Source organism: Geotrypetes seraphini, chromosome 10 (genome assembly GCF_902459505.1).
Source record: "Geotrypetes seraphini chromosome 10, aGeoSer1.1, whole genome shotgun sequence".
NCBI lineage: Eukaryota > Metazoa > Chordata > Amphibia > Gymnophiona > Dermophiidae > Geotrypetes > Geotrypetes seraphini.
The window spans coordinates 39,413,716-39,438,856 of record NC_047093.1 but is presented as its reverse complement, the minus strand read 5'-3'; the positions used below and the strand labels follow the sequence as shown (position 1 = coordinate 39,438,856).

At 46.3% G+C, this 25,141-nt stretch overlaps 1 protein-coding gene across 4 annotated transcripts in view; it reads right to left on the bottom strand.

Annotated features, from left to right (window-relative positions):
* Window positions 1-25,141, bottom strand: part of USP43 (ubiquitin specific peptidase 43) — a 481,211-nt gene that overhangs the window by 123,799 nt on the left and 332,271 nt on the right. For all 4 annotated transcript variants that reach the window (XM_033961845.1, XM_033961846.1, XM_033961847.1 and 1 more), the window contains 2 exons: window positions 2,884-3,019; window positions 872-1,019 (listed from right to left, as the gene is read on the bottom strand). In XM_033961845.1, coding sequence (XP_033817736.1) covers window positions 872-1,019; window positions 2,884-3,019 — 284 coding nt within the window. The remainder of the gene's footprint in view (window positions 1-871; window positions 1,020-2,883; window positions 3,020-25,141) is intronic.

Genomic DNA, 25,141 nt, shown 5'->3' with positions numbered 1-25,141 from the left:
AATCGATAAGGCGTTTAATCAAATAATTAAATAAACAATAAACAATAAACAATAAACAATTCCCTTCCATTGCCATATTCAGCATTTCTTTTTCTTTCCTACTGTCTACCTTCTCTGTCTCTCTCTCTTTTCCTGCCTTGTGCCCAGGGTCAGACCTCTCTATTCTCCTCCATGCAGCATCTCTCCCTTCCTCCTCTCCATTATCATGTGCAACATTTCTTTCTCTCTCCCTAAATACCCTCTCTCCCTGCCCTCCACTCTCTGTCCAACATTTCTCCTTCTCTCTTCTCCATGCATGTCTCCCTCCCCTCCATCATATGTAAGATTTCTCCCTCTCACCCCCTTCTACCTCTTTATTGCATCTTCCTTCCTCTTCTCCAGGCCATGTCCAACAATTATTCCTCTCTCCTCCCCCTCCCCCACATGCAGCAGCTTTCCATCCCTCCCTCCAATCCCCCCGAGTAGTAGTTTTTCATCCCCCTGTGCAGCACCTCCAAACCCAGTTGCCTCAAACTTGTGGCCCGGGGACCACATGCAGCCCACCAGGTACTATTTTGAGGCCCTCGGTATGTTTAACATAATCACAAAAGTAAAATAAAACAGTTTCTTGATCATACGTTTCTTTAGCTATAAATCAAAATATTATTATTAAGACTTAGCCAGAAGGAAAGATTTATAAATTATAAAGAGGCTTTTATACCTCATGCAAAATTGTCATTTCTTTAATAAGACATTAACTTTTTTTTTTTCTGAGGCCCTCCAAGTACCTACAAATCCAAAATGTGGCCCTACAAAGGGTTTGAGTTTGAGACCACTGTCTAAACCCGACCGGCACCCCCACCATGAGAAGAAAACTGCCCCAAAAGAATACCTGAGCCGCGAGAGGTGCCCCCGGCTTTCGTGACTGGTGCCAGAGTCTGGAAGGCATACACGACGTCACCCTCAGCGATGGAATTCAGATCCTCGTCATCTGAGAAAGATCGCTGGAACCCATTTGAATACAGCTCCACCAGGATCACCTGAAAATGCACATTAGCACTCTACAGTTGTAAAGAGACTGAAAACTGTTCTGCACATTTCCGGTATTTAGTGCACATGCAGTTGACATACTGTACTGTTATTATTAGAATTTACTGCTTTCTGAAAGGAATTCACTCAAGGTGGTAACATAGTAACATAGTAGATGAAGCAGATAAAGACCCGAATGGTCCATCCAGTCTGCCCAACCTGATTCAATTTAAATTTTTTAATTTTTTCTTCTTAGCTATTTCTGGGCAAGAATCCAAAGCTTTACCCTGTACTGTGCTTGGGTTCCAACTGCCAAAATCTCTGTCAAGACTTACTCCAGCCCATCTACACCCTCCCAGCCATTGAAGCCCTCCCCAGCCCATCCTCCACCAAACAGCCATATACAGACACACACCGTGCAAGTCTGCCCAGTACTGGCCTTAGTTCAATATTTAATATTATTTTCTGATTCTAAATCCTCTGTGTTCATCCCATGCTTCTTTGAACTAAGTCACAGTTTTACTCTCCACCACCTCTCTCGGTAGCGCATTCCAGGCATCCACTACCCTCTCCGTAAAGTAATGGAATAACAGAGATGATCCTAGAGAACTTGAATTAAGGCTTCTCATTGAGGAAATGCTCACAGCAGGCCACATGCACAACACATACATTCTAGATAGGGTCAAGTTTTAGCAAACTGAACTGCACTGTAAACAGAATGGGGCTAGCAATCATCGAACATGCATGCTTCCTCACCTTTCTCCTTAACCCCAGTATAGTACTCCCACTCCACCTCTCCAATACAGCATTTCTTTTTTTTTTTTCCCATGAAATTCATGGACTGGCTGGCTAGGCTCTTCGTAGTGCCAACATTACAAAGAGAGAAGCATATTGGGCAAAGGGACAGGGTTAGGCATCGTGCCAGGCGAACGAGTCAGGAGTAGCATAGGCCGTTTGGGGGCGAGATGAAGGAAACTATCCCCTGTAGTAGCGTAGTGAACGTAGGAGGTACCCTGGGTGGTGGTGCTCCCCGCCCTCTTCTTTACCCCACTCCCCACTGCGTGCATGCCTTTCCTTCCCCTGTATCTCTTTAACTCTTCACCAGCGCCGACCAGGAAGTGACTCCAGAGGGAGTGCCGAGGCAAGTGGAGATACTGTTTGCGCTGGTGAAGAGCTGAATAAGTACGGGGAGGGGGTGGAAAGGAGGAGAGGTGCTGGTGCCCCCACCAAGATGGCACCTGGGGGCGGTCTGCCTCCCCCCCCCACTCCCCTTACTACCTCAATGTTCCCGATATCCAACCTACTGGAGGTGAATGTTTTGCTGCCTACCACCGGCGTTATTCCTGGGCCATGCCTGGCCTTCAGCACTGAATATCTGGGGGGTTTTGAGCTGGCTAACACATAGCCAGTTAAGTCAATATTCAGCCCCTGACCACATAAGCAAAACCACTTAAAGATAGGACTACTATTTATGTGGTTTACTTACTGGCTGAGGAACTGAATATTGGCACTTAATCCAACTCCACACCTGGAATGTCCTCAACTTAGCCACGTTTGAATTTGGTGCTATTGCGGAAAATGACTGGATAGCTGTGAACAAGTGATTTAACTGATTGGTAGCCATTTCCAGCCAGTTAAATTGTTTTGAATATCAGCTGGTATGTGTGGGGTTTTTTATACTCCATCCTAACCATTACCAACTACTGGCTTAAAACCCAAAAGCAGTAACACCTATATTCTTTTTCCTGATGATATAGTCGGCAGTCCGGCCATTCATTATTTTAAACACCCTCTATCACTATACCTTGCAAGTCAGAATCCATCCTACGTTATCATGGAATACGGTTTGTTAATTCACAAAGGACTCAATCTTACCTGCTCTGGGTGAATTTTCCCCTCACTGGCTACCATCTCCCTGAGAACTGCCACAGCGCCAAAGAGAGGTACTGCCAGACCTATCCGAAGAAACCTCTGGTGCTTGGAATGGAAGACCAAAGTGACATTCAAGGCCCTGAGGAGAGACAGGATCACATAATGAAAAAGGTGGGAGAGACAAAAGGACATGAACAACGTTATATGACAGCTTCTAAAGAAACAACTCAGTCTGTCTGCTGAAATATTCACATTCACATGGTAAAGATATATCCAGTGGCATAGCAAGAGGGGGGCGGACCGCCTCAGGTGCCGTCTTGGTGGGAGTACCGGCACCTCTCGCCCCCCACCCCCATGGCATGCTCGTGCCCTCCCTTACCCACCCCCATACCTCTTTAAAATCTTCAGCACGAGCAACTACTCTAGCCTGTTGCTCATGCTGGCCTGGTTCTCTCTGAAATCACTTCCGGGTCACGGGGCCAGGAAGTGATGTCAGAGGGAAAGCCAGCAAGAGCAGCAGGCTGGAGAAGTTGCTTATGCTGGTGAACATTTAAAGAGGTACAGGGTGGGAAGGGAGGGCACAAGTGCGGCATGGGGTGACGAAGGAGCTGGGGGGTCAGCGAGGAGGGTGCTGGGTGGAGGTTGGTGCAGAAGGAGCAGGAGACAGAGTGGAGGGCATTAAGGGAGAGGCACTGCCCTGGGTGCCTCCCACCCTTGCTATACCACTGGATACATCCCTGGTCAAATATTTGTAGTATTGCCATTTCTTCCAAGGGTTGTTTTTGGGTTGGTTGGTTTTTATTTGGGGCGGGGGGGGGGGGGTTGTTTGGCTATTTACCCATCTTGCAACAGAACTAGAAAAATTATACAAAACAGAATTTTACAAGCCCTAGTCATGTTTCACAGGTGCATACATTGGTACTTAAACGTTTATCTTTTGTAAACATCTAAGTCCCTATTTAAACAGCCAGGTTATGCATGTTTCAAACCCATGTGCATGCACACGGCAAGAGGCATGGTCTGGGCGTGGATTGGGTAAGAGAGGGACGTGGCAAACTTTATTCCCCACTTGAGAAGGGGACTAACCCCTGGATTTTATATATGATACCCAAAATTGGGTGCCGATATTTATGCACCAAGATGTAAGCCCCACTAAATTGGCTAACAAGCCAATTTCTGCCAATAATTGTGTGCTAATTGGTGCCAATGTGGATTTGCACGCACATCTTACCATGGGAGGTCCACGGTCAAATCAAGGACAGTGTGAACCACTAAATCAAGTTGTTAATGAACTCTAAACTAGAGGAGGTAACCTGCATGTTCTTCACAGTGTGTGGCGCAGTGGTTAAAGCTACAGCCTCAGCCCCCCGAGGTTGTGGGTTCAAACCCATGCTGCTCCTTGTGGCCCTGGGCAAGTCACTTAATCCCCCCCCCTCCATTGCCCCAGGTACATTGTGATAGATTGTGAGCCCGCCGGGACAGACAGGGAAAAATGCTTGAGTACCTGAATAAATTCATGTAAACCGCTCTGAGCTCCCCTGGGAGAACGGTATAGAAAAGTGAATGAAAAAAATATTTAAATTTCCAAGGACAAAGATGGATTTACAAGTTAAATGTAGTTGAGCCAAGAGCTTTGAACGGGGAGCTGGTCTGGATATCTCTGTTCTGAAGGGGGTGTTCTGCAGTGTTGACGTTACTAATCAGTTTGATGGGAAGGGAGTTGAAAAGGATGTAGAAACACGCCGCCGCCATCTTTAGACACTTTACAAACTAATGGTCGGATGGCGACGGAACGATTGAGGTGGATGCTGTTTTGATTAAATTTATGGGATTAAGTTAGGAGACCTCATTTTAAATATCTTTCTCTCTGATTTGTTGCAGGGAAACGATCCTTGAAAAAGCGCAGCATACGCGAAACATGTCGATTGTAGTTTTTCCGATCATTAAGCTATTAAGCACATAAGCATTGCCGCTGCCGAGTCAGACCATAGGTCCATCATGCCCAGCAGTCCGCTCCCGCCGCGGCCCCCCAGGTCAATGACCTGTAGTGATCTATTACTCAAGAGCATTTTGTCTTGTATAGTAACCCTCTAATTGTACCCCTGGATTCCCTTACCCTTCAGGAACTCGTCCAGTTCTTTTTTTGAAACCCAAAACCGTACTCTGCTCAACCACCCCCTCTGGAAGCGCATTCCAGGTGTCCACCACCCTCTGGGTGAAGAAGAACTTCCTAGCATTTGTTCTGAACCTATCTCCCTTCAATTTTTTTGAGTGCCCTCTAGTTTTTGTTGCCCCCACCAGTCTGAAGAACCTGTCCCTCTCTACCTTCACTATACCCTTCATGATCTTATAAGTTTCTATCATATCCCCTCTAAGTCTCCGCTTTTCCAGGGAAAAAAGGCCCAGCTTCTCCAGCCTCTCAGCATACGAGAGGTTTTCCATGCCCTTTATCATTTTTGTTGCTCTTCTCTGGACCCTCTCGAGTATCGCCATATCTTTCTTTAGATGAGTACTTTAAGTGTAGACTGAAGGAGTCATAAGTTGAAAAATGAATTAGATTATATTTTGCACTTTAAAGCACTCTGAACACTTTAAGAAAGGCGCCACTTTACGTACATAAGCACTTTAAGCAAAATCAAGACCGGTGAAGAAGCAGCAGGTTATGCTAGCTGCTAGGAAAACCTTTGAGCAGTGAGTTGTGCTTCTGAGGTCGTATAAATTTGAAACATTTTAACCAGATAAATGAAATATAATAAGAATTGAAGCATATACTATTGTCTTGGGATAAGTGGTTGATATATTTATTATTGGAAGACCCAAGCTTAATAAGCAAAAAATACAGAGCAGCAGGTACTACTCTAGCCACCTTGCTGGGCAGGCTAGATGGACCCTGCTGGTTGTATCTGCCATCTGTTACTATGCTACATCTTATATAAATTAATATTTGAGAGAAGGGGCTCACTTATTACAGCCCTGCAGCCAGTGGCGTAGCGAGGATGAGCGGTACCCGGGGAGGTGGCACCCCTCTCCCCCCCTCTTCCACGACCCCTCCTGCCGCATGCGTGCGCCCCTTCTCCATACCTTTTTAACTTCGGCGCAAGCAGCGGCCAACTTGCTGCCCGCGTCGGCTTCGGCGCTCTGATGTCACTTCCTAGGCCCGGGTCCCCGGAAGTGACATCAGAGAGAATGCCGAAGCCGACATGGGCAGCAAGTTGGTGGCTGCTTGCACCAAAGGTAAAAAGGTATGGGGAAAGGAAGGCGGGAGTGTGTCGGGGGAGAGGAGATGATGAGGGGTGCTGGCACCCCGAGCAAGATGGTGCCAGGGGTGGAACACCCCCCTTGACCCCCCTTACAGCACGATTTCATAGCCAGCATCTCAGTTCACAACCAGGAGGTCAATCATTGTGCTAGTAGAACCCACTCCCCACCCAACAATTTTACTGTCCTTACCATCATACAGGAGACATTACAGATATTAAGGAAATTTTGTGATAAGAAATGATCGTATATTCTCTCCTATTTTGCCCACTCAACCACTACCATCCAGTACCTTCTTTCCTTACCACACACTAATCCCCAATCCCTTCAGCTCCATACTATTAGCTCAGGATTACCTGTTGGTCATCTCTATCTAGGGATCATTCTTTTTGTGAGTGGATTCTTATGGTCCGCTTGTGTCCTATAGTAATATCAGAAAACCAGAAACTCCTTGAATGTTTCTGGATTTGGCACTACAAGAACACAAACTCTTCTGGCTAGGGCATGCCCGGGCGTCGGACGACTTCTCAAAGCCTGGAACTTTGTCCAGGTTTTGAAAAGCTTCTTCTTTGGGTCAGCGTCGGAAGCTCTCCCTCCTGACGAGAACAGGTTGAGGGGGCGGGGCTGGGATATGTGATGTGGGCGGGGCAGAACTGGGTGAACTTGGGGGCAGGGCTGGGGTTCCTACTTCTGGCTATCCTAGGGAGAGTAACCACACGTGCACACAATCCGCCACTGCTACTTACTAAGTGTTGCATAATGTACACTATAAAAAAAAAGGAACACGACGAGGCTCTTCAAGGATGTCTGTGTGACTCATGACAAAGCACATTTACAAAAGCACAAGAGAAACTGGAATTAAAAGGTTAACATGTCTTTACAGTTCTAAGACTGCAGATTGCCAGATGAGCTTGCAAAGTGTGAAAAGCTGAATCCTGCTGTTTCCCAGTCACCGTTCAATTCCAAATTTCCTGTGTAATCAGTTGCAATACAGTGCTTGGCTACGTTATTAAAATATAAGCTTCTAGTTTCTAAAGCAAATTATTAAGCAGGAACAGCGTGATCCTTTCAGCCTGCCCATTAGTACCTACCTGCCCCACTGCGCACACCCTCTTTTGTAAATATCTCTACCAGATGCCATTCGCACATCTGTGCTGATCTGGAACTGCTGCAGTCACCTTGACCCACCTAAACAAGGTTTCCGTTGTCGCTTAACTCTGGTATAAGATGGTGGGCATTTCTACATTGAGGCAAGGGAAGTCTCGTCAACTATTAGGGCCAAAGAACGCCCCAAGACTCTGACTGGCTGTTCTGAAGGAGCAAGGGCACTCTTGTTGCTAAAGCCCGCAGCACATTTGTTCGCTGCTTTGAGCTCTGCTCAGATCCAGGAGTGACAAAGACCCTGGCTGAAAACAGGAAGAAAAAGGCAGGTGCAGGGATGGCTCAGTCACTAGGTGGATACTACAAATATTTGACAGCTTGGATATATATCCAGTGACATAGCAAGGATAGGAGGCGCCGCACCCCCATCCCTCCTCTCTGTCCCCTGCTCCTTCTGCGCCAACCCCTCCCCCCACACCCACTCCTTGCTGCTCCCCCAGCTCCTTCCTCACCACCTATGGTGGCACAACTAGGGGGATCTGGCGTAGGCATGGCTGGGCACTGAGCAAAGGTCAGTGTGCCGTGTGGACCTTGAGCAGTTGCACATACGAAAAGGCTGCTACCTCCCTTCCCCTCCAAAACAGGAACTTTGCAAATGCTCAAAGCTCAAGGTTTAATAACTACTATGTTGACTTTTGTTTAGTGCAGAGGTCTGTGACAGCAAGTAGGAAGTGAGTTCTGGCAAGGGAAGAGAAGTGAAAATATGGGCAAATGCTAGAAACGTGGGGAGGAGGGAGAGCGCTAAGGAGAGAGAGGGAAGAATGCTGAACAACTCATGGGGGTCGGTAGGTAAAGGAAGAGATGATGAAACACCTCGGGGAGGGGCAATAGGCAACGAAAGGGAAGGGCAGATGCTGGACACATTTCGTAATGTTGTAACTCGCTTAGTAAAAACCAAAGACTATGTACAAGATGCAGGCACTGTTTATTTCAAACTCTAATGGTAGATATAACCTTATTACCAACCGAGGGACCCGACACGGTCCATGTTTCGGACAACAAATCTTCCTCAGGGGTCCGTGGTAGATAAGGTTTTGCAACAAACAGCATTAAAGGAAAAAACAAGTGCCCGAACGAGTGTAGTGCTGGATTGTAAAAAGCATTCGGGCACTTGTTTTTTCCTTTCATGCTGTTTGTTGCAAAACCTTATCTATCACGGAGCCCTGAGGAAGGTTTGTTGTCCGAAACACGGACCGTGTCGGGTCCCTCGGTTGATAATAAGGTTGTATCTACCATTAGAGTTTGAAATAAACAGTGCCTACATCTTGTACATAGTCTGCAGTTGTCTTTGGTTTTTGCTTTTCGCTTGGTTTTGCTGCAGTTCCTGTTGGATTTTTCTCTTGTTTGTGGTAACTCGCTTAGTAAAAATTAAATTAAGCGACTCATCAAATTAAAATAAACTTGAAACTTGGGGAAGGGTAGTTTAGTTTTTAAAAAAATTTACAGTCCGCTGTATCCAATGATCACAGCGGTCTATAAAAGGAGAAAGGAAGGGGAGATGCAGGCACTTCATTTTCCAAGAGGGCTGCCAAGTGAAAAATCAAAAGTCTTGATTCATAACTTTGGTCATTTTATTTGGCAGCTATTCTAAACAATGGACTTCCACATGTGGTGGAATGCCCTTTGTCTCACGGGCAAATATGAAAGAATATTTGCTGAAAGAACTAATACGATGGATAGATGTCTTACTGTTTGGAAACCTCTTCTTCAATTTTGTGATGTTTCACCTTTTGTTTTTCATCTTCACTGTATTGTAGAGCTGTTTAACCGGCTCATTAACGCTCTCATGCATATGTCTCCATTACGTTGGGTGTGAATGACTATGTTTCCTCATAGATATGTGTATACCTATGTATCAATATTTTCTCTATCCCATCAGTACATGCTTTATTATATTGGTGATGTACACTCTGAATTTTGTTAATTCTGGTTGTTTCTTTGTAATCTGTAAATTCAATAAAAGTTTTTTGAACTAAAAAAAAAAAAAAAAATTTCCCATTCCCAGAACCATAAATATAAGAAGCAGTGATAAGCTGAAACTAGATCCAAATGTTGCAACCCAATCAGAAAGTTCCCTTGTTCCCAACTACCCACAGATGCATTTCTTAATTACAGGCAGTCCTCGGGTTAAGAACAAGTTACGATTTTAAAACTTTTTAAGTCAGATTTGTATGTAACTCAGAACTTGTAGATTTTAAGATTCCTGCTGCTTACCTCTGCTCCCAGTGTTCCCTCTAAATTACAGCATTTACAAACACACACTGTTCTTAATGTGATCATTCCTGAATCTGCTGCACGAGAAGTGTAAGAGCCTATGCCATGGGAAATACTGTTCAGTAAAATCAAATGAAGCCATGACCGCGTTCTTATGTATGGATTGTACTTGTCAGCACCCCTCCTCCTCTTCACCCCCACCTCTTCCCATTCCTCCCCTCCACGTGCATGCCCCCCCTTCCCTTCCCCCATACCTCTAGTTGAAGTTATTCGCGGTGGTCAACAACGTGCTCATCATGACCCCGTCGGCTCTCCCGCTGATGTCACTTTCGGGAGCTGTGCTTAGGAAGTGACATCAGAGGGAGAGCCAGCGGGATCATGAGGAGCACGTTGTTGACCGCCGCAAGCCACAACTTCGACTAGAGGTACGGGGGAAAGGAAGGGGGGGGCATGTGCAGCGGGCAGGATCGGGGAAGGAGCAGAGGCAGAAATGAGGGTGGGGGAGGGGCGCCCCCACCCCGGGTGCCTCTCACCCTCACTCCATCACTGGGCATGTTAGAGGTTCCTGCTTCTGTAGGCCTTTCCAGTGGCACTAAACCAGATATGGCCATATATCCCCTCTAACTGCCTATGCCGAAACCAGCGAGTTTGCCGGTGGTTCATGGGCAGCGTTAGGACGGAGCAGAAACTTAGCTGGTTAGCGCTGATATTCAGTCCGCTAACTAGCTAAGTAACAGCACAAAGTTAGGATTTTATGTAGTGGGTTAACTAGGCACTGGTCTGAATATTAGATGGTGCCCACCCAGTTAACTTCTGGGTCAATGGTAGGGTTGCCAGATTTCCTCTTTAAAAGAAGAGGACACCTGGCCCCTCCCTGTTCTGCCCAAGCCCCGCCCCATCCCGCCTCCAGCTCCACCCCATTCTGCCACCAGCCTTGCCCCCACAAAAACCTCCGGCCTCCTTCCCCAAGCTCGGAGACACATCTGAAGGGCCTCTGCGCATGCACAGATGTCAACAAGATGACATCATGCACATGCGCACATGCATATGATGTCATCGCATGTGCAGAGGGCCTCCAAACACGGCCCTGAGCTCGGGGCATCCAAAATCTGGACAAACTGCCGGGTTTTGGAAATCCCTCTGAGCACTAAAAAGAGGATTATAGCCAGGTTTTCCTAGACGTCTAGTAACCCTAGTCAGTGGTCAAGCCCAGATATTCAATGTAGCCCGATATTCAATGCCGGGGGCCGCACATGCCCTGGCTTTGAATATCTGGGGTTGGTTTCGTCTGAGGTCCGAAGCAGCTTGATAGTGGCTTCATGGAATGAGCTGAATATAATTGGGCAAAGAAAAACGCAAATCAGTTTCCTTATTCAACTGCCCGTGGGACCCTCTGGGTAAGTCATTGACCTCTCCATACGTATGTGTAGATTGCACAAGTGAATCATCTTGCACATTGCTCAGCACTTTCACAGTACCACATGTAAAGAAAAACACACTGTTACAGTGTAGAAAAGAATGCCTATGAAACCAGAGCCTAAATATTTCCAAAAATACATTTTTGATGATTCTGAAATCTGTGGTTCTGCCCTTGTTAGGTGGCACACTGCTCCTCTACAGAAACCCCCTCCCCTGCAATTTCAAGTCATCATCTAAAGATTATTGAGCTTTCTACTGAATGCCTGGGATGTAAATTGAGCAGCCATCAAAAAGCGATGCCTGATTTGCAAGAACGCGAATGCATTTCCAAATGAGCTTGATTTTTTGTTTCTACACATGCAGTGCCCCGTCAGCTATAAGCAGAGATAAACAGCGGTGTGCTGACACTATCCGGCCTTATTTGCATGAAGGCGATGACATTTCAAAATGTTCCTCGTTTCTTTTTGCCTCGTATTTGTCGTACAATCAGCAGTAACCAGTGATAAGCAGAAGCATCCCATGGCAAAGAATGGTGGCAAAAGCATCATATGTCATTTTGTCTACACTGCCTTCAATTACTTTTTGTATCAGGCTGAGGAAAAGTGCATGACCTGTACTGGGCACCAGTGGCGTAGCGAGGGAGGGAGGTGCCCAGCTTTGCATATCGTGCACCCCCAGCATACCTCTTGAAATGTACGCCGGTACGAGCAGCATCTTCCGTCTCTTTATTGCGCCAGGTTCAGTTCTCTTCTGACGTCACATCCTTGTCCCATGACCAGGATGTGACATCAGAAGGGAGCTAGGGGCCAGCGCGAGCAGTAGGTGGACGATGCTGCTCACACTGATGAACACTTCAAGAGGTATGTTTGGGGGGGGGGGGCGGAGAGGAGGACAGGTGCCCAGGGTGGTCCTCTCCCCCTTTCTATGCCATTGCAGGGCACATCACAGTACACGTGACAGCGGCTACACGGAGCTAAGTTTCAGAAATGGGAGCAACTGCATCCCATGCTATGGAAAGGGGAGTCATTCAGCAGAAGTCCTAGAACCTAAGTGTAAACCTCCCTCAGTTGCTGATTTGCCTCATGCAAATCCCTTAGGAGGCCATTTTGAAAGGGAGTTCTGTGGGGAAAAAATACTATGGGCCCGATATTCAGACTGCAGGAGTTAGCCGGATTGACTGCCGCAGTCCATGGTTATTCATTGCCAGGCCATTTCAGGTGACCGCCACTGAATATCTGGTCTATTTTTAGCTGCTCTAAACTTAACCAGCTAAACTGATATTAAGTAGAGACCAGCTAAGTTTTTAGTGGCCAACGATAGACCAGTTATTCAAACAGCCTGATTTGGCCGCTAAACTTAGCTGGTCAGCCCTTTAAATTTCACAGATAGCTGCTAACCGCCAATATTCAGTGGCCATCTCGTGCTTGAATTTTAGCTTTTAGCCAGCTAAGTGCTATTTTAGTTAAATAGCACGAAATATTTGGCAGTCTGAATCTTACCACCTCCATTACCCACCACATACATAGGTGGGACTTGCAGCGAGGCGGCTTCCAGGGCAGGCCGGCGGCATCATATTTCTCTCATTGCTGCTGCCGACCTGCCTGAAGATTCAATGCAGTGACCGGGGAGGAGGTAGGTAGGGGAGTCGGGAGCAGGAGAGAGAGGTCTTTGGATCTTGCTGGGGGGGTTGGGTTTGAATTGGTACAGGCTCTGGTGTTGGGTGAAGAGGGAGAGAGCAGCAGATGCGGGAATGGGGAGGGGGAGAGCTGCAGTTCATGGGAAGGGGCAGGGGAGAGAAGAGAGAAATATTGGGCCTGGGGTGAGGTACAGGAGAAAGGGTTAAGAAGGAAGAGAAGCTGGGCGGGGGTGGAATTGAACAATGGCCTTAGAGGCAAGGGAAGGAAGGAGAGATAAGGATGGAGCTGAATCTAGGGTTACCATTTTTCAGGCCACAAAAATCCAAACACATGGCCCTGCCCTGTTCTGCCTCCAGCCCACTCCGTTTTGCCCAGCCTCTGCCCAGTTCCGCCTTCAGCTCCGTCTGTTCCACCCCAGCCTCCAGCCCTGCCCCTTTAAACCTCCTCTCTTCTTCCCCGACAAGCTCTGGCCGCGTTGGGAGGGCCTGGAGCATGTGCGGATGTGCGTGTGACATCATCCGCACATGCTCAGATGCCCTCCAGATGCTGCCGGAGCTCATTGGGGCTGTCCAAAACCCAGACAAACAGCTGGGTTTTGGAAAGTCCATCCGGGACCCTGGACATTCCTCTAAAAAGGACATGTTCAGGTTTTTCCGGACGTCTGGTAACCCTAGCTGAGACTGAAAGGGTGATGAGATGCAGTGGATGGTAGATGAGGGCCATAAGGGTACAGAGGATGGGAAGGGGGACTAAGGAAATGGATGAAAGGGGGGGCAAGGAGGGACTGTGGAGAGGCAAGGGCAGGGCATGGTGGAGGTGAGGTGGAGGTAGGGCCAGGGCGAGGTCATGTGTCCTCTTTTTTTTTGTTTTCACAAATATGTACTGGGCACCAATGGCGTAGCGAGGGACGGAGAAGCCTACCCCAAAGCATCAGCCAGCCAGAAAATCTATAAAGGAACTTCCCTTTGAAAACTTTCTAGATAACCCCAGGAGTATGGTACACTCAAGAGCCTGCAGACTACAAGTATAGGGGGCTAGGGGGGGAGAGGGAAGAAGGCTGAAAATAATCCTCAACTCCATGATGCAGTTGCAAACATGGGAAATCTTTCTCTAATATGGTACAAGTTCCTTATTTATAAACCAAGTCACTCAGTCAGGTCAAAGCCATGGCTATTAGGCCACAGAGTGGAGGAATGGCCTAGTGCTTAGAGCTGCCACCTCAGCATCCTGAGGTTGCGAGTTCAATCCCAGCCTGCATCTTGTGACTCTGGGCAAATCACTTAACCCTCTATTGTTCCAGGTACTACAGATAGATTGTGAGTTTGCTGGGACAGATAGGGAAACTACTTAAAGAGTACCTGATTATTATTCAATGTATTGTAAACTGCTTTGGGGTGGCTAATAAATAAATATTATCTAGACATCCAGAGATTGATAGGCAGCAGAATGGGGTGGTCCCTTATGGTCATGGCCCAATCAACTTTCTGTCTTAAACTGGGCTGCTTAGCGGTGTAGGTGCCAGGACCCACAAAGCCCTGGGCTCCACCTTGCGCCATCCCTAACCTGTTCATTTTTTTGAGCGGTGGTCAGAGGAGAGCAGTCAGAGATGATAATAATCAATGGCACTGGCCACTGAAAAGGCGGCTCCAGGGGATTTAAGGGGGCAGGAGCTTCTCCTGTCTGCTTAAATCACTTTGAATATCAGGCCCATGGAGAATTTTTTTTAAAAAATCAGATTTAATAGGAAAAAAGTTTGAGAATCGGTTGTACAACTGTAGGAAAGTGTGCTATAGTTCTTTCAGGGTTTCCGCAGCTGCCATTGTGCTTGTCGCAGGTTTCTGGGTCTCGCTGCGTCTTGTCAGGTAGAAACCGACTTTTCAGCCGCCATGCTGCGGCTTTCTTCAGGGTATGCTGTGAGGTCTGCAGTTTGTATTTGTAAATGGTGGGTCCACTGACCTGACTGGGAACAGGGCAGTCTGTTGGTCACCAATTTGAATTTTGGTGGGAAAATCAGTTGGTCTCTTTTTTTTCCCCCTAGAATGGAAAAGTCTCTCTTGAGTTTAAAGATGTTCTCCCCATGAAGCGGAGTTATATTTTCTCTCAGGGTTTCCGCAGCTGGCATTGTGCTCGTTGCTCGGTTGAAAGAACATTGGCATATCTTCTTTTTATTTTCCAATGACTGTTTTGCCTCTTTTTATTTGATAGTGGAATTACTCCCCTGCTGTTTTCAAACTATCCTCTTCTAATTCTCATCGATTATCGTAACCACAGATCAGCAAAATGAAAAAAAAAACAGTAGGAGCCAGCTCCTACTGGTCCGGCTAGGGTTAAGCCCAAAAAAGGCCAAGTTTCCCACCAGCAATTTCTTACCAAGAAACTCAAAACTCTGAATGCTGAATTTCTTCTACATAAATGCCAGCTGATTGCTTAATATCTGTCTTTCTCTGCATCTTTTTGTATTCTGATTTGGGATTTTTGTTACGCATCGGCAGAGGATACATCATTGCGTGCATGACAAATCTTTTTTGACAGCCAGCGTATTTATCAGCAAACACATCTGCTGATGCTCAGCTGGTTTCTGGCAGTTGTCTCTTCTTGCCCACCGAGTCTCATAATGGTGATCCCACTTATGTCACACACAGCCCACGGAATCTCAGCTGATTGGCTGTTGATGATGGTGTGTGTTCCAAACTTAAGTCACGCTTCCCTGAAAGCTCTCGAGTGTCTTTCACAGTAAGCAAATTTTAAAGTAGACAACTTGTACAGCACGGTCCCTAGAAAGAACTTAGTCAATGAGCAGAAAAATACTGCTGATTACTGCCTCAAGAACTGAATCGCACAGACACTGTAGCTGAAGAGTTGAATGCCAACAGCAATTAAAGTATCAGAGTAAAATTGAAGATCTCATCTCCAGGGAAGTAAAATGCAATACTTTTTACCTGGAGATAGAGTGCTCGATATTCAACATGATTTAACTGGGTAGGAACAGCTCCTTCCCCTGAAAAATGCTGCTTAATTGAGGCCACTGCTGATTTTCAGTGCCATCAGGTGGCACTGAAAATGGCCCCTACTTAACTAAAGGCGTTTCACGAATGACCCTTATCATGTCTACTTTGAAGCAGCTCCATTGACTTCCTATACAATAAAGGGTACCTTGGCTTACGAGCATAATTTGTTCCAGAAGCATGCTCATAAGCCAAAGCACTCGTACATCAAAGCAAAGTTCCCCATAGGCCATAATGTAAACTTGGACAATTCATTCCACAACCAAGGTTTACAATGGTGGCCCGGGGTTGGGTACCTGCCTGTGGGTGCCGCAGCCCCTTCAGTGGGGTGGCTTCCTTCCCTCAGGGTCCCCGTGCGGCTGCCCTCCCACTTCGGGCGATGCCTCTGCCGTCCGTCAGCGACTCCCGGGTCCCGATCCAAGCCATCTGCCATCCTGTGCGAGCATGCGCATGACCACTCAGCTCCTGAGCCAAGCCAGCCGCCGCCCTGACAACGCACGCGCCACCTGCAAGCACGCACAATGCCCCGCGCTCATCGACGTTGTGCGTGCGACATCTTCAAAAAGTTTTTGAAAACACAATTATTTGTTGATGCATTTAGGTAAAAAGTCTTTGTATGACCATTAATTATACAGGAGCTATGTATACGGGTAAAGATCAGAGGATATAGTGTTTTAATGATGGTATTATATGAATAAGCATGATTTGGTGAGCAATGTGGATAGCAGTAGCTTTTGATAGATATAAGATGCTCTGTCTTTTAGATAATTTTTTATGCTGACTGTAAGCTGCTTAGTTTTGTAAGCGGTATATAAATTTTTTAAATAAATAATTCAGATAATGCAGCACAGGATATATGGACTCAGTGGCGTGGCGAGGATGGTGGCGACCCCCCCTGCGTTCTCCTCACCACTCCTCCCACTCCTTTTGCACCCCCTGCTACCTTCCCTGCTCCACACACCACACTCATGCCCTCCTTTCCCCCTATACCCCTTTAAATCTTCACCAGTGTGAGCAGATTCTCTGGCCTGCTGTTCGCACCGGGGTTGGCTTTCCCTCTGATGTCACTTCTTGGCCCCATGACCCAGAGGCGATTTCAGAAGGGGAGCCAGGGCAGTGCGAGCAGCAGGCCAGAGAAAGTTGTTCACACAGACGATTTAAAGAGGCACAGCGGAGGGCGCGAGCATGGCATAGGGGAGCAGAGAGGTGCCAGCGCTCCCGCCAAGATGGCACCCTTCTGCCCACCCCCCACCCCTTACTATGCCACTATGGATTCCTGATAAAGGTATAGACTGCCGAAACATAGTCTGTGTTGAGTCCTTAGTACATCCATTCATCTGGATTTTGCTGCTTCATTTTTTATATAGTGCTTTTAATAAAGTGACTCCATTTTGGACTCCTGTTCTCATCATGATTATTTGTGGCTTTTCCACCCCTTGCATTTGCCACCCCTTTGTTTTTCTGGTGCCTGCATAGATAAGGCTAAGTTTTGTGTGGTTCTTTCTGCCCAAGTGGACACTGAATATGACTGGTGTCCACACATCTGCTGGCTCCGTCCCTACTCAGCCTCTGGACCACCCGGCCATAACCGGACAGTGCTGCAGTGCTCAAAGGGAATATTCCGCCGTGCTACCCAGTTAAGTGCCCCTGAATATCCCTTCCTGGCCTGCTGATCAAAGCTTAAGTGTGCAAGAGTTGCTCCTGTCTGCTTAAATTCCTTTTAATATCAACCTTGGGGTTTCCTCCCTTAAAACCCCAGCTAGTGGTGAAGGACTACAGACTGATAGGAGCTACAGAAGCACGCAGGAAGGTTACCAGATTTTGTTAGCTGAAATTCTAGATGCATGGCCACTCCCCATTCTGCCTTCAACCCTACCCCATTCCACCCCAGCCACGCCCCCACATGAACCTCTGTGGCATTGGGGCAGCATTTGGAGGACCTCAACTTATGCAAGTACGTCAACACGACATCACGCACAGGTGCTCATTCATATGATGTCATCGCGCTGACTTCCATGCATGCGCGGAGGTGTTCCACATGTTGCCCTGAAATAGGGGACTTCCATAATCCGGACAACCTGCCGGGTTTTGGAAGTGCCTCCGGGCACCCGGACATCTGGTAACCCTATAAAAGACGCCCTAAAGTTAAGTGCCCAGATTGGCACGTCTGGTTGATCTATGCGCCTAACTTAATTATTTAAAAAGCCTTAATTGGCACCGTTAATTGAAAATTATAATTTAAAAAAAAAATAAAAATTAAATCACAATTAATTAGATGGTATCTACTCTAAGGCGCCTACCAGAAAGTAAGCCTGGTTAGGGGCACATTGTGGGTGGATCTTGGCATATTTTGACTTAGGCACACTCATTTAGGTGAAGAAAACCATGGCATAAAGAGTGTGCCTTAGGTTTCAACACCTAATTGTGCCTAAGACTGTTTTAGGCACCTCTGGGCACGATTCTATAAACCAGGGGTCTCAAAGTCCCTCCTTGAGGGCCGCAATCCGGTCGGGTTGTCAGGATTTCCCCAATGAATATGCATTGAAAGCAGTGCATGCAAATAGATCTCATGCATATTCATTGGGGAAATCCTGAAAACCCGACTGGATTGCGGCCCTCAAGGAGGGACTTTGAGACCCCTGCTATAAACGGTGCCTAACTTGTGATTAACACTTGCACTTCTCTGTCCTACGTGTTAGGTATCATTTATCGAATCATATTTATTTATTTAAAAAATTTATATACCGTTTAAAACTAAGGGGTCCTTTTATCAAGCTGCAGTAGGGGTTTAACGCACGTAATACCGCGCGTTAAACTGCCTGCCGCGCTAGCCGCTAACACCTGCATTGAGCAGGCATTAGTTTTTTAGCCGGCCGCGGGGGGTTAGCGCGTGATGAAATGTCCGACGTGCTAACCCCGCTAGCGCGGCTTGATAAAAGGACCCCTAAGCGGTTTACATAATTTACATACATAATATAAAAATAAACACATGATAAAACAAATACATGATAAAATAGGCATGTGATAAAATAAACATGCAAACAATCCTCAAAAAGATATCATAATTTGGATGCTAAAGATCGTGGATAGTTCATCAATTTTACTAGAGCTAGCTAGAAAAAGGCATCTACAAGTAACTGCGTCTTTTCATAGCAATTTCGTATCTGACCCACCAAGGAGTTCCATAACTTAACTTCTACACAACAGAAAGTCATTTTGCCAGTCTCGACAAGTCTTGGATTCACAGACGTCCTCACTAAAGCTAAATTCTCAGAACGCAAATATCTTTTTGGTGTATAGCTAAATACCGATTTTTACGCATATAATGCGCATACGTGTATAACGCGCCCACACGTATAGCGCGCGGGAACAAAGCATTTAGGTAAAAAAATTTCCTTATAGCGCGCCCACGCGTATACCGCGCATGCTCCTCATTGAAACTCCTCCCACCACCCCATTTGTGTGAAGGGGATTCGAATGTTCTATAAGTAACCCGCTGGACCGCTGATTAAATATTAAAATCTGCCAAATAAAAACTTCTGAACTGAAAAACTTAGTCTCAACTCTATCGTAGCGGGGCAATTTGAGTTTGACCGGGTGAATAGGGGCGCTTACATTCATAAAGTCGGCCCACTGACCAAACCAGTAGAAGGATTAACAAAGACCCGGGATGAATGGAAAGACCGGTCGACTTCGGCCTACAGAACTAAAATTCGGGCGGCATTTAACATTACCCATACGGCAGGGGCGGCATTATCGGGGCAGCAAATGCCGTCTCTGCCGTATGGGTGTCGCTGAATGTGGTATCAGCAATGTAAAAAAAAATTGTATAACGCGCTCAAGGATATTACGCGCATGGTTATTGCGCGGTTTGTAAAATCGTGTATAGCGCGCGCATTATATGCGTAAAAATACGGTATATTATTTTTAAACGATTCTGGGATGTATCTATACAGAAATTGATGGCAAATCATCACTGCTTTATACTGTACTCTGAAGGTGACTGGAAGCCAATGCAATTTTTGGAGATGTGGTGAAATAGGATCATATTTCGACAATCCCATTATCAATCAGGTTCACATAAGAATTGCCATATTGGGACAGACCGAAGGTCCATCAAGCCCAGCATCCTGTTTCAACAGTGACCAGCCCAGATCCCAAGTACCTAGATCAGGGGTCTGCAACCTTTAAGACATAAAGAGCCACTTGGACCCGTTTTCGAAAAGAAAAAAAAAACTTGGAGCCGCAAAACCATTATAAAACAAATCTAACACTGCATATATTGTTTCTTATCTTAATGCTATATACAGGATCACTAAATTGAAAATAAAATCATTTTTCCTACCTTTGCTATTTGGTGATTTCATGAGTCTCTGGTTGCACTTTCTTCTTCTGACTGTGCATCCAATCTTTCTTCCTTTCTTCCAGCCTCCTGTATGTTTCCTCTCCTCCAGACCTCATTCTCTCCCCCAACTTTTTCTTTGTCTCCCTGTTCCCCCTTCTTTCTGTCTCCGTGCCGTCCCCCAAGCCACTCGGTTTGCTGCCACCGCAATCGGGGAACAGCCCCCAAGCCACCACCGTCCCAAGCTTTCCCTGCAGAAGTGTTGCGCTGACCAGCATTCCGCTCCCTGACGTCAATTCTGACGTAGGAGAGGAAGTTCCGGGCCAACAAGGCATTTCTCCTCATTCCATCCAGCCTGAGCCCCATCTCTCCTTGATCCAGCATTTCCCTTCTGTGTCTGTCAGAATTACCATTCCACCTATTTTCCAGCATCACCCTTCTTTGTGTCCATCTCACCTATATCCCTATCTCACCACTTTTTCAGAATCTTCATTTGTCTCTGTCCTTATCTTTACGCCATGTTCACCATTTGCCCTTTCAATGTCTTTATCTCCCCCCACACACTTTTTCAGCATTACTTCTATGTCTCTATTTCACCTCCTCTTCATGTCCCCTCTGTATCTCTATCCTTATTCAGTAGGTCCTGCTTACCCTTTCTCTTCTTTGTGTTACTATCTCCATTTTCAGCTTTCCCCCCTTTTCCTTTGTTACTGCACCCTGTAGCTAGAATCTTTCCACCCTCCCTCCACTCCGGCCCAGCCCAGTATGAAATATTTCCTTTTGTTTCCCTCCCCTCTCTCTTTCTCTCTCTCTTCTGCTCCCTCACCCACGAGTCCTGCATCTGGCCCTCTCCCTTCTACCTGCACCTGGCAACACCCCCCTGCTCCGCGGCTCTCTTCAGCAACTCGTCAGCAGCAGTGATCAAGACAAGCTGCCGACATCGAGGCCTTCCCTCTACGAGTCCCGCCTTTGTGGAAAAAGGAAGTTGAAACAAGCGGGACTCGCAGAGGGTAGGCCCCGACGTCAGAAGCTGCTGCTGAGTTGCCGAAGAGAGCCGCGGAGCAGGGGATGTGGCCGGAAGCAGGTAGAAGGGAGAGGGAGATAGGAAGGCTGTAGATCTCCGGAGCATGACACCGACCCCGGCCAGGATTTCTTTTTCAGGCGTCGCGGCGGGAAATAGCCATGCTGAGCAGTGAGCTCAGCACTACACAGATGAAAGCCTTGCTTGCTGATTGGTCCGGCGGCACGGCGGGGCGGGGCCGCCGGACCAATCAGCAAGCAAGGCTTTCATCTGTGTATGTGCTGAGCTCACTGCTCAGCATGGCTATTTCCCGCCGCGACGCCGGACTTGTAACTGCATGCCTGCGTGACACACTACCGGAGCCGCAGCAAAGGTGGAAAAGAGCCGCATGCGGCTCTGGAGCCGCAGGTTGCCGACCCCCGACCTAGATAGATCCCTTGTAGTAAAACAGATTCTATGCTGCTTATCCTAGCAATAAGCTGTGGATTTCTCCAAGCCATCTCAATAATGGTCTATGGACTTCTCTTTTAGGAAATTATCCAAACCTTTTTTAAACCCCGTAAAGCTAACTGATTTCACTACATTCTCCAGCAACAAATTCCAGAGCTTAATTACACGTTGTGTGAAGAAATATTTTCTCCAGTTTGTTTTAAAATCTACTACTTAGTAGCTTCATCACATGTCCCCTAGTCCTAGTATTTTTGGAAAGAGTGAACATGCAAATTTACATCTACTTTTTCCACTCCACTCATTATTTTTATAAACCTCTATCATATCACCCCTGAGCCGCTATCTTCTTCCAAGCTGAAGAGCCCTAACCACATTAGCCGTTCTTCATAGGGACATTGTCCCATCCCTTTTATCATTTTTGTCACCCTTCTCTACCTTTTCTAATTCCGCACCTACATCTTCTAAAAGAGACCTCCCTAGTAGATTGCTGACTGCTACTAATCTATTTACAAACTCAAAAGGGCTACGCAGACGTGGAAGATAGGACAACAACGTCTCCCAAATGAAAGTAATTTTAATTATCACACTTCAGGTTCATTTAAGCCATGGCACTCAGGAACAATGACAACAGTTTTAGTGCGAGACACACAAAACGTCCGTCTGTTGACAGCACATTAAATATCTTCCACTTCTTGAACCAGGGCTGTTTCTATAAATCTCTTCTTCACGAAGCTCCCACTCCACTGTTTGTTAACCTTTAAGCTGAAAGAGCTGGTTTTATTATCGTTTGACAGCTATGATGCCAGCCCCAGCACACACAGCCTCTGGTGGTAAGCTGGTAAACATGCTGGCACAGATAACATTCCCCCAGTCTTTACAGAACTGCTGCCCTTTCCAACATCTAATCCCCACCTCCATCAACCAAACGGATCATTAACTTCACTTCAAAACAGCATCTCAATAAACAGCAATCACCGAAAGCCACGTCCAAATGCACAGTTGTGTGTCTAATGTTATTATGCTGAAATACGCTAGCAAGTTAAATATAACTTAATGAAAAGCTGTTAACTGTGGGGTTTTTGTGTCTGGTTTTTCCATGTTCTCTGCCTCCCAGTAGGCCATGACAGAGGGGAAAAAAAGCACTCAGAGCAGGCAGAATTTCTTTTGGGCCCCATAAGGGAACAAGGAACTGTTGGGAAAAGAAGAAAGTAATCCTGTCACACGATACGCTGGAGATCCGAATGACCTGTTTAATTTAAAGTTACCTCCTAAGGGCTTTCTGCACAATTTTCTAGCACTATGTCCTTCACAGCTGAGCATTTGAAAGCTGACCTTTCAAGCTTCTATTGAAATGCTGCTTCAGTTCAACACAAGCATAATTCATTCCAAGACCATGGTCAATTTTTGTCACTATGAGATGACCCATATTTAATGGTATACATTATGGAATAAAAGTTCATATCAAATAATCTGATGTACATGTGCTTCTCTCAGTTAATGTAGCTGGATTTAAAACGCAAGGAACCTACGGAATAAAATGGGGGAATTGGAGGCTATAGCACAAAAAGATGACCTAGACATCATCGGCATCACGGAAACATGGTGGAACGAGGACAACGTCTGGGACACTGTACTACCGGGATACAAACTTTACCGCAGAGACAGAGTAGGACAGAAAGGTGGGGGTATTGCCCTATACATAAAAGAGGGAATTAAGTCTACCAGAGAGAACACGCCGGAAACGAACAATAAGGTAGAGTCTCTTTGGGCCAAAATATCAGGAACAAATGGAACGGATACGAAGATTGGCATCTAGTACCGACCCCCCAGGGCAGTCCGAAAGAACTGATGAAGAAATGACGGACAAGATTAAACACGAATGGAACCTAGGCAACTCCAGCTGCAGTAGAGAGACCAAGTTCCTGGATGCTGTAGGCAATTGATTCCTAGAACAACTTGTCATGGAAAATATGAGAGGAAATGCAATTCTAGACTTAATTCTAAATGGACTACAGGGACCGGCACAAGGTATAGAAGTAGAAGGGATACTGGGAAACAGTGATCACAACATGATCAACTTCAACCTAGACAGAGGAACAAAAAATCGATCCAGAACGATGGCCACGGCACTGAACTTCCGAAAAGGGAACTGCGAAGGGATGAGAGTCATGGTGAGGAAGAGGATAAGCACTGTAAATACGCTAGAGCAAGCATGGTCCTTTTTTAAGGACACAATCACAGAGGCCCAAAATTTATATATCGTGTATCAACAAGAGTTCCAAAAGGAAGAAGAACAAGGAGCCGGCGTGGCTCACTATAGCAGTGAAGGAAATGATCAGAGACAAGAAGATTTTGTTTAAGGAATGGAAAAGGACAAAAACAGAAGAAAACTGGAAAAAGCACAAACAACATCAAAGCAAGTGCTATAAGGCGATAAGAGGGGCCAAAAGAGACCATGAAGAAAATATAGCCAAGGAGGCCAAAAACTTTAAGCCATTCTTTTCATATATTAAGAGGAAACAACCTGCGAAGGAAACGGTGGGGCCGTTAGATGACCAGGGAATAAAGGGAGTACTAAAGGAGGACAAAGCCTTCGATGACAAAACGAACACGTTTTTTGCGTCTGTATTTAATGAAGAGGATATATCCAATATACCGGAAGCTGACAGGCTATACACAGGAAATGAAGATGGGAAACTGACAGGAACGACGGTCAGTCTAGAGGAGGTATGCAGACAGATTGATAGGCTTAAACATGATAAAGACCCAGGACCGGACGGCATCCACCCAAGGATAATCAAGGAACTGAAAGGGGTTATAACTGAACTGCTCCAACTAATAGCAAATCTGTAGATCAAATCAGGAAAGATTCTGGAAGACTGGAAAATGGCAAATGCTACGCTGATCTTCAAGAAAGGTTTGAAGGGAGATCTGGGAAACTGCAGACCGGTGAGTCTGACTTCAGTACAAGGAAAGATGGTAGAGGCGCTGATAAAGGACCGCATCATTGATCACCTTGATGGACACAAACTGATGAGTACCAACCAGCACGGCTCCAGCAAAGGAAGATCTTGCTTGACAAACTTACTGCACTTCTTCGAAGGGCAGATAGACAAGGGTGACACTGTCAACATCGTATATCTAGATTTTCAGAAGGCGTTCGACAAGGTTCCGCATGAACGTCTACTTCGAAAAATTGCGAGCCATGAAATCGAGGGTGATATACTCACGTGGATTAAAAACTGGTTAGTGGATAGGAAACAGAGAGTGGGGGTGAATGGACAATACTCGGACTGGTAAAGCATCACGAGTGGAGTGCCGCAGGGTTTGGTGCTCGAGCCTGTGCTCTTCAACATATTTATAAACAACCTAGAAATTTGCACGATGCGTGAGGTGATTAAATTTGCGGACGATACAAAGTTATTCAGAGTAGAGAGGACACGGAAGGATTGCGAAGACCTACAAAGACACATAAATACGCTTGAGGAATGGGCCGCAAAATGGCAAATGAGGTTCAACGTGGATAAGTGCAAGATGATGTATGTCGGTAACAAAAATCATATGCACGAATACATATGCACGAATATATTTGGAGAGAGACCCCAGGAAAAAGACTTGGGAGTACTTGCATACAAGTCAATGAAACCGTCTGCGCAATGTGCGGCGATGGCAAAAAGAGCAAACAGAATGTTAAGAATGATTAAGAAGGGGATCACAAACAGATCTGAAAAGGTTATCATGCCGTTATACCGGG